The sequence below is a fragment of the Rhinopithecus bieti genome, unplaced genomic scaffold (assembly GCF_001698545.2).
Source record: "Rhinopithecus bieti isolate Rb0 unplaced genomic scaffold, ASM169854v2 scaffold_25740, whole genome shotgun sequence".
In the NCBI taxonomy this organism is placed as follows: Eukaryota; Metazoa; Chordata; class Mammalia; order Primates; family Cercopithecidae; genus Rhinopithecus; species Rhinopithecus bieti.
In genome coordinates, this window is record NW_016811705.1 from 399,287 (window position 1) to 412,950 (window position 13,664).

Here is a 13,664-nt window from a genome sequence, read left to right on the forward strand (position 1 = left end):
AGTCTACACATGAAATTGACTTATGTTTCATATACACCTTATACACATAGCCTGAAGATAATTTTGTATAAATTTTTAATAATTTTGTGCATGAATTAAGTTTGTATGTATGAGGTTAGGTGTGGAATTTTCCACTTGTGGCGTCATGTCGGTATTCAGAAGTTTTGGATTTTGGAGTATTTTGCATTTCAGGTTTTCAGATTAGAGATACTCAACCGGCCAACTAGAAACAGTCCAAATGTCCATTAACAGGATGATAAATAAACAAATTATGGTATATCTATACTGTGAAATACTCCTCAACAATGAAAATGAACTACTTATGCAACAACATGAATCTCAGAAACATATGTATGAAAGAATCTAGACAAAGAAGTACATACATTAGAAATGTATATTCTTCCATTTTTATGAAATTGAAGAACAAGTATATTTAATATGTGGCCAGAATGGGGGCAGGAATTGTCTATAAAAGGATCATGAGGAAACATTCTGGGGTAATGAAAGGGTCTTATATCTTGATTTGGGTGATGGTATCACAGATATATACATTTGTCAGAATTCATCAAAGTTGTGTGTTTCACTGTATGTCAGCTATCCCTCAAAAGGAGAATTCGTTCTTGGAAAAGATGCAGGTTAAATCTAAAGCTTCATTCTTAACTGTTCTTAAAAGTAGAAAAGTTAAGTAGACCCTCATGGGTAGGGCTGACAATCAGCTACTGTTTTTTTCCATTGGGAAAAATGTGTACTCATTCTGAAATAATTGGCTTAAAAAGTGAATTTTGGGAACATAGCCTGTTTTAGCTGTATGATGTTAAATCACACAGTACTAATAATTCTGAGTTCTTTTAAAAATTGAACATTAAATATATGCTTTTTGCCCTCCAGCATGGTGCATGTGTAAATGCGATGGACTTGTGGCAGTTCACTCCTCTTCATGAGGCAGCTTCTAAGAACAGGGTTGAAGTATGTTCTCTTCTCTTAAGTTATGGTGCAGACCCAACGCTGCTCAATTGTCACAATAAAAGTGCTATAGACCTGGCTCCCACACCACAGTTAAAAGAAAGATTAGCATGTGAGTATAAAATTATGAATGTTCAGGTAGGATATTATATCAATAAACTGAACATTTTTTCTTTCCTGTTTGTTTTTAGAAATGTTTAAATAATAGAATATTTTTCTTAGCCATGGGTATCCATGTTGTTTAGCATATTTAATAATTTGGAAGTTTCTACTTAAGATGCTATGAAAATAAAATGTTTGTATTAATTTTTTCAAGTCAACTTATATACTTTTTATGTGTACTGTATTAGACTTATTAGGTGGTATGCCTTTGAAATGAAAGCGTTTGATTTTCATCTTTGGTATGACTTTTCTGTTTAATCTGTGAAGCTTATGAATTTGTGAAGTTAAAGCTTCATAAGATTGCCATCTTGTAAACAGTCTCCAGATCTTAACATCTAATATTTGTTGGCACCTGGCCCCAGTTCTTTGGTTTTCTGTCTATAGCTGAAGTAAATGTAGTGAGAAATAACCACCTAGTTTGGATATGGTATTAGTGCATATAAATAAGCAACTTATAATGGATTTGTATTATCCTGGAATAATAATGAATAATTGGTAGTTCCACAAGTCTGATGAGTAAAAGAGAATCTTAAGGAAAACCTCTTATTTTTTCATCATCATAGGTGGCTTTTGCAAATATCCAACTTGTCTAGTTCCCAGTTCCCTGATGGTATGAGCAAAACTGTCTGTTATAGCCATGATATCAGTGTAGAGATCACTGTTTCTTTACTGAGAAAATTCTGTGCTTGAAAATTCGAAAACCTCTCTGGTCCAGGAATATATTGTAGTATTCCAGATATCCCAAAATGAATTATGAATTAGAACAGACTGTGATTCTGCCATGGGCTAAACCTGTGTATATTCTTGAGGCCATATGTCTATTCAGTTGTACCATAACTGAGGGGAACTGGAGTACCCCTGTGTGTTTTCAAGGGTTAAATTTGGAGAATATCTTTAGAGCCTCAATCTGGCTATATTGGAAGATTATTTTGGAAATAATTTCAAGGAAAATACTAGGTACTTTTAGGTAAGCCTTTTCAATTTGATCTCGTTATAGATATAAATGCTTTTTCTTCGTCTAGATGAATTTAAAGGCCACTTGTTGCTGCAAGCTGCACGAGAAGCTGATGTTACTCGAATCAAAAAACATCTCTCTCTGGAAATGGTGAATTTCAAGCATCCTCAAACACATGAAACAGCATTGGTAATGTTTCAGATTTAAGTTTTTAAAATACAATAACCAAGAACGTGCTAAACTAATAATAATATCCTACTTTTAGAGCTAGCATTTTTTTGAGTCTGTAGTCTTAAAAAATTACTGCCTATACAAATATTTTTTAAAAATTTAAACAGTGCCAAAAAACAGACAACCTCACCCTGCAGAAGGCCAAGCTATTATCAGTTCGAGAATCCCCAGAAAAAAAAAAATCTGTTCAGATTCTGGCATGTATTATATGTAATGCTCTTATTATCATAAATGATACATATCGTTTGCCTTTTAGAGGTTATAAAATGAATGCTTAAGTTAGAAATTTTGGAACCCAATGAACATAATGAAAAATAAAATAAATACCACCATCCAGATAAAAACACTTGGTGTAGTCGCTTCCTTCTTCAAAATTAAATCTAGAATGTGCATAAAGTATTTTAGAGGTTACTTCCCTGATAGAGGTAATAATAACTGTGGAGCTATGACAAAGTGGATGTGAGTAGAGAAGCCTAAGGAAAAACAGAAAAGAATGGGAGCTAATAGTGATATGTGATAAAAGGTAAGAGAGGGAATGGTAAAATCTGGGGCTACCTTAAAATTGAAAGGTAGAAAAAAAGAAACTTAAAGGTAGAAATGTAAAAGGAAGAAAGTAAATCCTGTTGTGTGAGTTGCAGAATGTGCTTCGGATAAGAGACGATAAGTAAATTAATGTGTGTAGAAGCAGATTTAACTGATGGTAAGCCTTACTTACCTAATATCTTTTATGATAAGTTTTCTTCCTTATGCCATAATGTAAACTATGAAGTTTATGTAGAAACCTACCTGTAAAGCATTTTGGACCTTTTTTACTACGTGTAAGAAACATCTAAATTAAAAAAAAATAAAATAAAATAAAAATAAGCTGTAGACTAATAAGAAATGCTAGTACAAAATTAAAAGCACAATAGCATTAAAACTGTACAAAGAAACTTGGAAAGACTAACATGGAAAATTCTGGTCGGAAAAGCTCATACTACATGTTGTTTTCCCCTAAATATACTACTATTAAGCAACTCGTTTTTGTAATTAACCTTAAAACACACTAGGAGTTGTGTTGGTGAGTGGTTATGGTGCAGTAGCAGTTTCTTACAGGTTCTCAGAGATTTACAGGCCCTGCTCCATGATGGTGCAGAGGAGCAGGGTGTAATTTGAGGTGGACGTGATTTAAAAAAAAAAATTATTTAAAAAACCATGTCCGGTTTCTGTGCTCTCATGATAGATGTCCTGGGATGATTACCCTTAACCTACCAAAGGAACTATGTTCTCCAATTAGAATTGGTTTTATTTAGGATAAAGGAATGATTTTGGTGACAACAACATCAAAGAAGGGATCTGCAGCAAAGTCATGAGGATCCAATAAACTTTATGATTAACAACAGGTTAAAATCAAGTAACAAATTTCATGTGTATTGTATTTTTAGATGTGTAGAGCAACTTAGCTGAAAAATTACCCAGAATTTTTATTCTGTAGGTTTTCAGGTTTCAGTTTTAACTTAACGTATATACATTGATTTAGTCATGTATCATTCAGACATTATTGAACACCTGTTATGCAGATATTAGGCTTAGGCTTATAACTGGCAAATCTCTACTTCCTGTCTCCTTTCCTCCTGGATACATCATACATAGAGATGCTGCAGCCTCAAACTCCAGATTATATCATTTTCCACCACTGATTTTGCAAAGAGGTAATGCATGCTCCTTATTCTGCCGAAGCAACTAGTTGAGAGAGATAAAAATACTGTTCAGCTTATCAGCTGTTCCGTCAGTGCTATTACCAAACAGAATCCAGAACTGATGAATGTTCTGTTATTTCCTTTTTTTTTTCTTTTTTCTTTTTGAGATGGAGTCACTTGCTCTCTCACCCAGGCTGGAGTGCAGTGGAATGATCTCAGCTCACTGCAACCTCCACCTCCTGGGTTCAAGTGATTCTCCTGTCTCAGCCTCCCAAGTAGCGGGAATTACAGACGCGTGCCACCACAACTGGCTAATTTTTGTATTTTTAGTAGAGAGGGGTTTCACCATGTTGGCCAGGCTGGTCTTGAACTGCTGACCTCAGGTGACCCACCTGCCTCGGCCTCCCAAAGTGCTGGGATTACAGGCATGAGCCACCACGCCCAGCTTTATTCTGTTATTTCTTCATGTAAAGAAACCTCAACCTTTGGGGTGTTTTCTTAACATTTAAAATATTGCATCAACGCAGTGCCACTTGGAAACAGTTTTGAAAAGGATATTGGTCACATTAAGGTTTTCATCACACCAATGATAGCTTTTTCAAAGATACAGGACAACTGTAAAGTTTGATTGGAATATTTAATAATAGATATTATCTGATAGGTAGGATTTTCAGGCCCTGTCAGAATTTGGTAATTGTAGCAATTCTGTTCAATCAAAAGTCAAAAGCAAAGTTGCGTCAAAAGTAAAACAAAAAGATTAAATAACTACTTAATAGTTCTTGATGGGAAACACGAATGTTCTTAAAATCAATTATGTATAGTCCTTGATTAATGCTGCAATTTAAATTATTTAGCATTGTGCTGCTGCATCTCCATATCCCAAAAGAAAGCAAATATGTGAACTGTTGCTAAGAAAAGGAGCAAACATCAATGAAAAGACGAAAGAGTAAGTATACATTTAATAATTTAATGTTATTGAGATTTTACTCTTTTGGAAAATATATTCACTGTCTGGCTGACTTTTTCTCTTTAAGATTCTTGACTCCTCTGCACGTGGCATCTGAGAAAGCTCATAATGATGTTGTTGAAGTAGTGGTGAAACATGAAGCAAAGGTATACTTCCTTTTTGGTAATCTTTGGTAATCCAATGAGTTATTTTTTATTTAGCAGGTGAAATGCCTGACTTCCTAAACGATTTACTTTCTCATGAGTATTACTTTTTTTCCCTTAAGCATAGATTACTATGCTTAAGAATTGTCCTACAGGTAACCTTTTCTATATCTAATTTTTGCTAGAACATCTATGGGTTTATTCAGATACACATTATTCCTGTATGTCCTCTCTCCTCCATTCCTTTTAACCACAGCCCACAGGTCATAGTTATCCTTAAGGACTTTTCTGACCTATCATCTTTTCTAATCGTCTTTTCTCACCCATATCTTCTAATTCTTGGTTGTCATGATAACTTCTGTTATTTACCCCAATCACCGTTTTTTTTGCTTTTGTTTTTGTTCTTGTTTTTGTTTTTACCCTCTGTTATTTCTGTAACTAAGTCAAAGGACTTGAACAGAAGGAAATATATTATTTAAATAATTTTTACAAAAAACATAATAGCTCCCCATGTTGATGTTACTGTTCTTTAGTTGGCATTCGTGCACAAAGCATTTTATTCACCAAATATGCTTTCATCAAGGCTAGAAATCGTCTCTTACCCAGGAACTTTTAAAAGTACTACTCAGTAAAATATATACATATTATCTCAGATTGGAAGAGATGACAGTAGTCACCTAATACAGCAGTTTTACAGTTTTAGCCACAGATCCTTGCCTCCTTCAAACAAAATCTTGAGTTGAAATTCAGTATACTCTATAACAAAGAAAGAATAGATGTGCTGTAGATGAAGGGAGAAAGGAATAGATGCTCTTCTCCTTGGATGGCCTCTGAGGCCCTTCCATAAATGAAATTTGCAGAATAGTTTATTCTTACCTATCCTTTCTTGAGTTTCCATTCATTCAAGGAACCACTTAGAGTTCTTCAATTTCTTTTTGTGTTGCCTCTCTGTGTCTTAATTTCGCTTTGATTTGGGGAATTCTTGATCATGTATAATCTTGATTTTCCTATTGTAAATTATTGAATAAAATAAAGTTTATTTCTGCTTGACTGCTTGGCATATCTTGTCTCTCTGTTCTATAACTGTTTGTTGATTGCTTTTTTCGTACTTGTGGTACATTACTTGAAGAATATCTGGATGCATATTGAATTAGGGTTGTGACACTCAGTGAAACAATCTTGACTAGGGTGACCATCCATCCAGTTTTGTCCAGGACTTGAGGTTTTTTGGAAACACAGGACTTTCAGTGCTAAAACCAGGAAAGTCCTAGGCAAACCAGAACAAGTGGTCGCCCTAATCCTAACATAAAGTGGTACCCAAATAAAGCTTTTTTTTAAGTGGGTATTTTTCACATTTCAGCGAGTTAGGGTATGTGAATAAATAGTTTGATTGTTTTGAGCATTTTAAATCAATTTTTCAGGCCCTGTAAGCATGGAGACTAGCTATTCATACTCAGGTTTTAGGTTCATTGAGATCTTGATTATATTCTCATTCACATATTATCTGATTCCATGAGTATGAATTGGTCAGTGTCTCAAAACACACTGTTGTCCACAGGATTGATTACTGAGGAACTTAGTTTCTTAGTTATGTTGAATAATTATTTCCATGGCAGGGAGGTAGGGATAAGGTTGGTGGAGTCTTACAGGTGATTTTTTTTATTGTGAAAAATTTCAAAGATATAACCTAGTAAAAAGAATTTTGCAGAGAATACCTGTCTACCACTTAGATTCTGTTACTAACATTTTACTGTAGTGTTTTATTACATATCTTTTCATTTTTCCCTCCATCCACCAATATCTTATTTTTTCACATATTTCAAAGTAATTTGCAGACTATTCCTCCTAAATACTTCCACATGCACATCAACTAGAGTTTAATCTTTGTTTACAGTTTTTCTTTATATGTAAAATTTGAATGCAGTGAAATGCAGAGATCTTAAATGGATATTTGCCGAATTTTGACTGGTACATACACCTGTATAACCAAAACTCCTGTAGAGATACAGAACATTATCTCATGGCAGAAGTAATGCACAGTCCCAGGCAATCTCCACTTTGACAGATAACCATTTTATTTTTTCTGACGTAAAAGTGCCTGTTCTAGGCCTTGACACACATGGAATGATGCAAAATGTATGCTTTTGTGTAAGGCTTTTACCACATTGTATAATGTTTTAGAGATTCATCCATGTATCAATAGTTGGTTCCTTTTTATTGCTGAGTGATTCCACTGTGTGACTATTCCATAGTATGTGTATCTATATATTTTACATAATAAGGGAGAAGATTAAACCAATAGAAATAAGCATTTTAATGCTAATTTATCTCTGGCTTTGTTACTGTTGTCTATCTTAGGGTTAGTCTTTACATTTCTACACTTTAGAGATCCGTGGCCGGGCGCGGTGGCTCAAGCCTGTAATCCCAGCACTTTGGGAGGCCGAGACGGGCGGATCATGAGGTCAGGAGATCGAGACCATCCTGGCTAATACAGTGAAACCCCGTCTCTACTAAAAAATAAAAAAACTAGCCGGGCGACGAGGCGGGCGCCTGTAGTCCCAGCTACTCGGGAGGCTGAGACAGGAGAATGGCGTGAACCCGGGAGGCGGAGCTTGCAGTGAGCTGAGAGCCGGCCACTGCACTCCAGCCTGGGCGGCAGAGCAAGACTCCGTCTCAAAAAANAAAAAAAAAAATCCGTAAAAATACATGGGTTCACCTTTCTTAGGCAATGTCTAGCTCTAAATATCTGTGAATCTGTGAATGCTTTAATGGTAAACACAACTACTATTCAGCATCTCACATTTAACCCAAAATTGGGTCTTCCTTCTGATGGTAGCCTTCATGAATTGGTAAATTTATTCTCTAGATTTGAGCAAAAATACTTGCTTTGGCATTGGATAACAGGCTTCATAAAAGAATTGAGACTTAATAGTAGTAAAAAGTGTTAAATACATGATTGCATGGTTTTAAATTTTGCATTGCAGGCTAACTTCCATTTTTTCTGCATTGTTAAGGTTAATGCTTTGGATAATCTTGGTCAGACTTCTCTACACAGAGCTGCTTATTGTGGTCATCTACAAACCTGCCGCCTACTCCTGAGCTATGGGTGTGATCCTAACATTATATCCCTGCAGGGCTTTACTGCTTTACAGATGGGAAATGAAAATGTACAGCAACTCCTCCAAGGTAGTATATGTTTCCATTAAATGAATTTTTTTAAATTAACCTTTAAAAATTTTTCACATATCAGGTGTTATAGGTAGGAGTTGGTAATAAGAAAAAAAATTTGAGAATTTTGGTTATTTCTTCTTAGGTTATTATACTTTTTTTTTTTTTTTTTTTTGAGACCGAGTCTTGCTCTGTCGCCCAGGCTGGAGTGCAGTGGCCGGATCTCAGCTCACTGCAAGCTCCGCCTCCTGGGTTTACACCATTCTCCTGCCTCAGCCTCCCAAGTAGCTGGGACTACAAGCGCCCGCCACCTCACCCGGCTAGTTTTTTGTATTTTTAGTAGAGACGGGGTTTCACCGTGTTAGCCAGGATGGTCTCGATCTCCTGACCTCGTGATCCGCCCGTCTCGGCCTCCCAAAGTGCTGGGATTACAGGCTTGAGCCACCGCGCCCGGCCAGGTTATTATACTTTTAATCAGCTGAATATCTTCAGTCCCCAAGTGTCATTAAGTGATAATTACGATTTTTGTTCCAGTAGCATTTTCTGCACATTTTCTTAAGTTAAATAGATGGCTTTCAAGTTTTTATCGATAAAGTTTTAAGAGTAAGATAAAATGGTTGCATTTACTTTTAAAAAAAGGAATTTTTAGATCCTACATATTCAAGGCAGGTAGAGTTTGTGTAAGGTAGCCAACTCTCTGGCTTATTAAAACATTCAACAACTGAGTACACTCATATTCATTACATCTTAAAATATTTAGATCAAATATCTGCACCCTTGGCATAGATGAAACGTTTCAACCCAGAGATCTGGTCCCATAAATTTTAAAGTTTTTTTGTGTACATCTCTACCTTTATTAGAATGTAATGTAGTAGCTTTGACATCTGAAAGTTTAGATGAGAAAAATGTAATAGATCAAGCTTTTCTGTCTTTAACAGTAAATCCTTGATGATTTTTATGCCTTTGTTCTGGGAACCAAGTTTTGAGAAACACTGCTTGAACAGATGAAAGCAGATTGATACAACCTCCTGGAATCTGCCAAAACTGTGAACTTACAAGACTGCTTTCAAGATTCCCATTACTTCCCCCATATATCACACATTCATTTCGTTGTCAGTTTTTGGGATAATAACACTGGTCCTATGCAGTTGGCTAGTGATAGAATGTACAGTCTTGTCAGTTTTATACTAAGTACCATTACATATAGTTTTTTACTTGCCTTTCCAACTAGTTTCTTACAATAAATTATCGAAGTGGAATTTCCAGGTCAAAGGGTAGCATGTAATTGTCAAATTATCTTCTATTAATAAAAAGCTGGTATTTAGCATTTTACAGTTGGAGTATATGAAAGCACCTGTTTTCTGTCAGCACTAGATATTACAATTCTTAATACTTTCCTTGAGTGAATATGCATGTGTGAATTACAGAAGTAATAGATTTTAATGCTAACTATAAAAGTCTCATCAGTGTAGCTCTCCATTTCCTCTCTGCCTACTAGCAGATGGGAAAAAAAAGATATTTTAATTTGCATTTCTGATTATGAGTAAGTTTGAACGTAATTTTAAAGTGTTTGTTGCCCATTTCTCTTTTTTTCTTTTTTTCTTTTTTTTTTTTTTCCAGACAGAGTCTCGCACTGTCGCCCGGGGTGGAGTGCAATGGTGCCATCTCAGCTCACTGCAACCTCCGCCTCCTGGGTTCACATGGTTCTCCTGCCTCAGCTTCCCAAGTAGCTGGGATTACAGGCGCACACCACTACACCCGGCTAATTTTTTGTATTTTTAATAGAGATGGAGTTTCACTATGTTGGCCAGGCTGATCTGAAACTCCTGACCTTGTAATCCGCCCGCCTCGGCCTCCCAAAGTGTTAGGATTACAGGCATGAGCCACCATGCCCGGACTTCTTTTTTTTTTTTTTTTTTTTTTTTTTTTTTTTTTAATTTTATTTTATTGTATTTATCTATTTTTGAGATGGATTCTAACTGTGTCACCCAGGCTGGAGTGCAGTGTTGCGATCTTGGCTCACTGCAACCTCTGCCTCCCAGGTTCAAGCGATTCTCATGCCTCACTTATCCTGAGTAGCTGGGATTACAGGCATGCGCCTAACTTTTGTATTTTTAGTAGTTACGGGGTTTTACCATATTGCCCAGTCTGGTCTCCAACTCCTGACCTCAAGTAATCTGTCCGCCTTGGCCTCCCAAAGTGCTGGGATTACAGGCGTGAGCCACCATGCCCAGCCAACCATTTATCTTTTTTGTATGTGTGAATTTCTTGTTCATGTCTTTGCCTCATTTGTTGAAGCCTTTCAAAGTACTCCTTTCATGAGAACACCATATATATGTATATTATATGTGTATTATATATATATATATAAATTTTTTTTTTTTGAGACGGAGTTTCACTCTTGTCGCCCAGGCTACAGTGCAATGGCATTATCTTGGCTCACTGTAGCCTCAAATATATTCTCTTTAAAGGTGCATGTTACAGTTTGGTTTTTTTCCATTTTATTCTTGTTTAATGTTGTTATTGCCTGACATATTTTTCCATATACCAATTTTCTTTTTTTGATGCTGCTTTTGATGTACTGCTCTAAGAAGCTTTTTTATTCCATGTTATGAAGATATTCCCCGTTTTCTTCTAGCATTTTAAGGTTTAATTTTTCATACTTACGTCTTTAATCCATCTGGAGTTTATTTTGTTCTAAGGTGCAAGGTAGATGTTTTCGTTTTCTGACACTTTAAATGAGCTGTAAACATAGAATTTTAGACCTGGAAATGATGTTACATTTCTCCCAGTCTACCTTATGTCTTTAGAACAAAAAAAAAAATCTGAGGCCCAGGAAGTTCCAGTGACTTTCTCCAGTTCAGACAGCTAATTAATGACAGAACCATAGTTAGATTTCTGGTTGCTCTCTTAATTTAATACTTTTGCACCATTCCAATGGCTTGCTTATAGAGCAGGCCATCTTTAGTCATCTACTTTATGTTCCTTTATATTGCTTAAATCACATTTTATAATCATTATACACATTTACATATTTTGCTTATATGTATTGTATTTCAAAGAGTTTTAGGAGAATCTTATTTTTCCCTCCCCACCCCTCAACCCCTTACTACCATGGAGATTTCGTACATAATCTACCAAATTGTAAAAGAACTTTGCTTTCTGATGAGATGCCTTCCATAAAGCTTGGTTCCATCTTCCAAATAGAGGTTAGTCACTCTTTCTCTCTCTCTCTTTTTTAGAGGGTATCTCATTAGGTAATTCAGAGGCAGACAGACAATTGCTGGAAGCTGCAAAGGCTGGAGATGTCGAAACTGTAAAAGTAAGATACAATGTTATGTTTCTGTTAACTTTGGGTTTTTATTTCAACATTTGTTATTTAATCTGTACTGTTATAATGAAGAGTCTGGTTTATTTGTATCTGCCTTGCTTTAAAAGGTCAATAATATAATCTAATTATTCTCTACAAAGGAGGAGCCTTAAGTAATGCAAGAAAAAAGACTTCACTTTCACACACATCCCAGTGAATACTGCATTTACAAATATAAATGAATTCAAGTGATACCAAATGGGTTTTGTGTGAAGAACCTATTCCTTTGTCCCTTTAACAGAATAAAGTATATCAAATTATTTTATATTACTGTTTACATATGACACATAAAACAAGAAGGGGGAGAAACAGTGTATCACTTCTGTCTATAGATTTCTTCTGATTTCTTCATTCCTTTGCCCCCTTTACCTCTAGGGATCCAGGGCTTAGTGTAGTAATATATTCAGTGTTGCCACTTCTCTTTCCCAGAGCTTACAGCTTCAGCTCTTACCTGTTTCTCAGACAAGAGTCTTCCCCAGAGTAACCCTTCCTTACTGTTTTGACTCTTACTGTAGAAATATGTATGTAAAACTGGGTGCAGTGGCTCACACCTGTCTGTAATCCCAGCACTTTGGGAGGCTGAGGTGGGTGGATCACCTGAGGTTAGGAGTTTGAGAGGAGCCTGGCCAACGTGGCAAAACATCAGCTCTACTGAAAATAGGGGGGAAAAAAATTAGCCAGGAGTGGTCGGGGTGCCTATAATCCCAACTACTTGGGAGGCTGAGGCAGGAGAATTGTTTGAACCTGGGAGGCGGAGGTTGCAGTGAGCTGAGATCATAGCATTGCACTCCAGCCTGGGCAACAGAGTGAGACTGTCTCAAGAAAAAGAAAGAAAGAAAGAAAAAGAAGGAAGTATGTAATATCTTAATATCTATATCAAATATTTCTGTTACCTGCAGAAATTGTATATAACTCAAAGGCCTAACATTTTGAGAGCGAGAGACTGTTTTAGAATTTAATATATATTAACATTTAACTAACCAATCTTCATGAATTAAATAATTTTTCAGTAATGCAGTGGTGTTACTCTCCAAAACTAGTAGGGGAGACAAGCCTCGTATTTCTTCCCCTTCACCTTTAGAGACTTTTTCAGAACAGTGTTGGTCCTGTTTGAGAGGATACTAAGAGGTAGTAAATTTTACAGAAAGCTGAATTGGTTGATTTAATTCATGGCAGAAGTAGCTATTTGAAATAATTTCATTATATTTCTTTTGGGGGGCTGGGGCGGGGAGACAGGGTCTGTTGCCCAGGCTGGAGCACAGTGATGCTATCTTGGCTCACCACAACCCACGTCTTCTGGGCTCAAGTGATCCTACTGACTCAGCCTCCCAAGTAACTGGTACTACAAGTGGATGCCGCCACGCCAAGCTAATTTTCTTGATTTTTTCTTATAGAGACAAACTCTCACTATGTTACCCAGGCTGGTCTCAAACTCCTGGGCAAAGCAGTCCTCCCGCCTCAGCCTCCCAAAGTGCTGGGATTATAGGCATGAGTCACCATGCCCTGCCAATTTCATTATATTTCTGTAGGGTGTTCTAAATCTTAAACAGACCCACTCACAAAGTCAGTAATTTTAGATTTTCTGAGAAGGAAATATAAGTGTTGTTCTCTTCTGAGCTAGAGCTCTGAGGGAATTTATTCACTGCCCTTTTAAATGAAGAACTTTCTACAAATTGATTTTAAAACCCATGTGATCCTTCTCTGTTGTTTTATTTGTGTAGACATCTCAGATAACTTCAGGGTTTTTTTAATTCATTTCTCACAGAAAACTGCAACTATCATGCAGTTTTATTATTTGACGTGTTTTTATTTTGATCCTCATTATTCTCATTCCCTTAAGTAGGAGGCTAATAGGATATTGAAAGGAGGATTTTGTTTCTATTACTACTGACTTGTGGAAATACAAATCACTTGAGTTAAAAGGTTGTGAACTGATTTTTTTTTTCCAAGAGACATGAAAATTAAGTTGAAAACAATTAACTGAATTTTTTTTTTTTTGGTGTGTGTGGGCAGGGAGAGATACAGA

General features: G+C 36.2%; 1 protein-coding gene across 1 annotated transcript in view; it reads left to right on the top strand.

The window, feature by feature from the left end:
• The window catches only part of TNKS2 (tankyrase 2), a 68,156-nt gene that overhangs the window by 26,065 nt on the left and 28,427 nt on the right, over positions 1–13,664 (top strand). The window contains exons 9-14 of the mRNA XM_017894700.1: positions 889–1,075; positions 2,148–2,269; positions 4,845–4,936; positions 5,025–5,103; positions 8,115–8,286; positions 11,511–11,590. Coding sequence (XP_017750189.1) covers positions 889–1,075; positions 2,148–2,269; positions 4,845–4,936; positions 5,025–5,103; positions 8,115–8,286; positions 11,511–11,590 — 732 coding nt within the window. The remainder of the gene's footprint in view (positions 1–888; positions 1,076–2,147; positions 2,270–4,844; positions 4,937–5,024; positions 5,104–8,114; positions 8,287–11,510; positions 11,591–13,664) is intronic.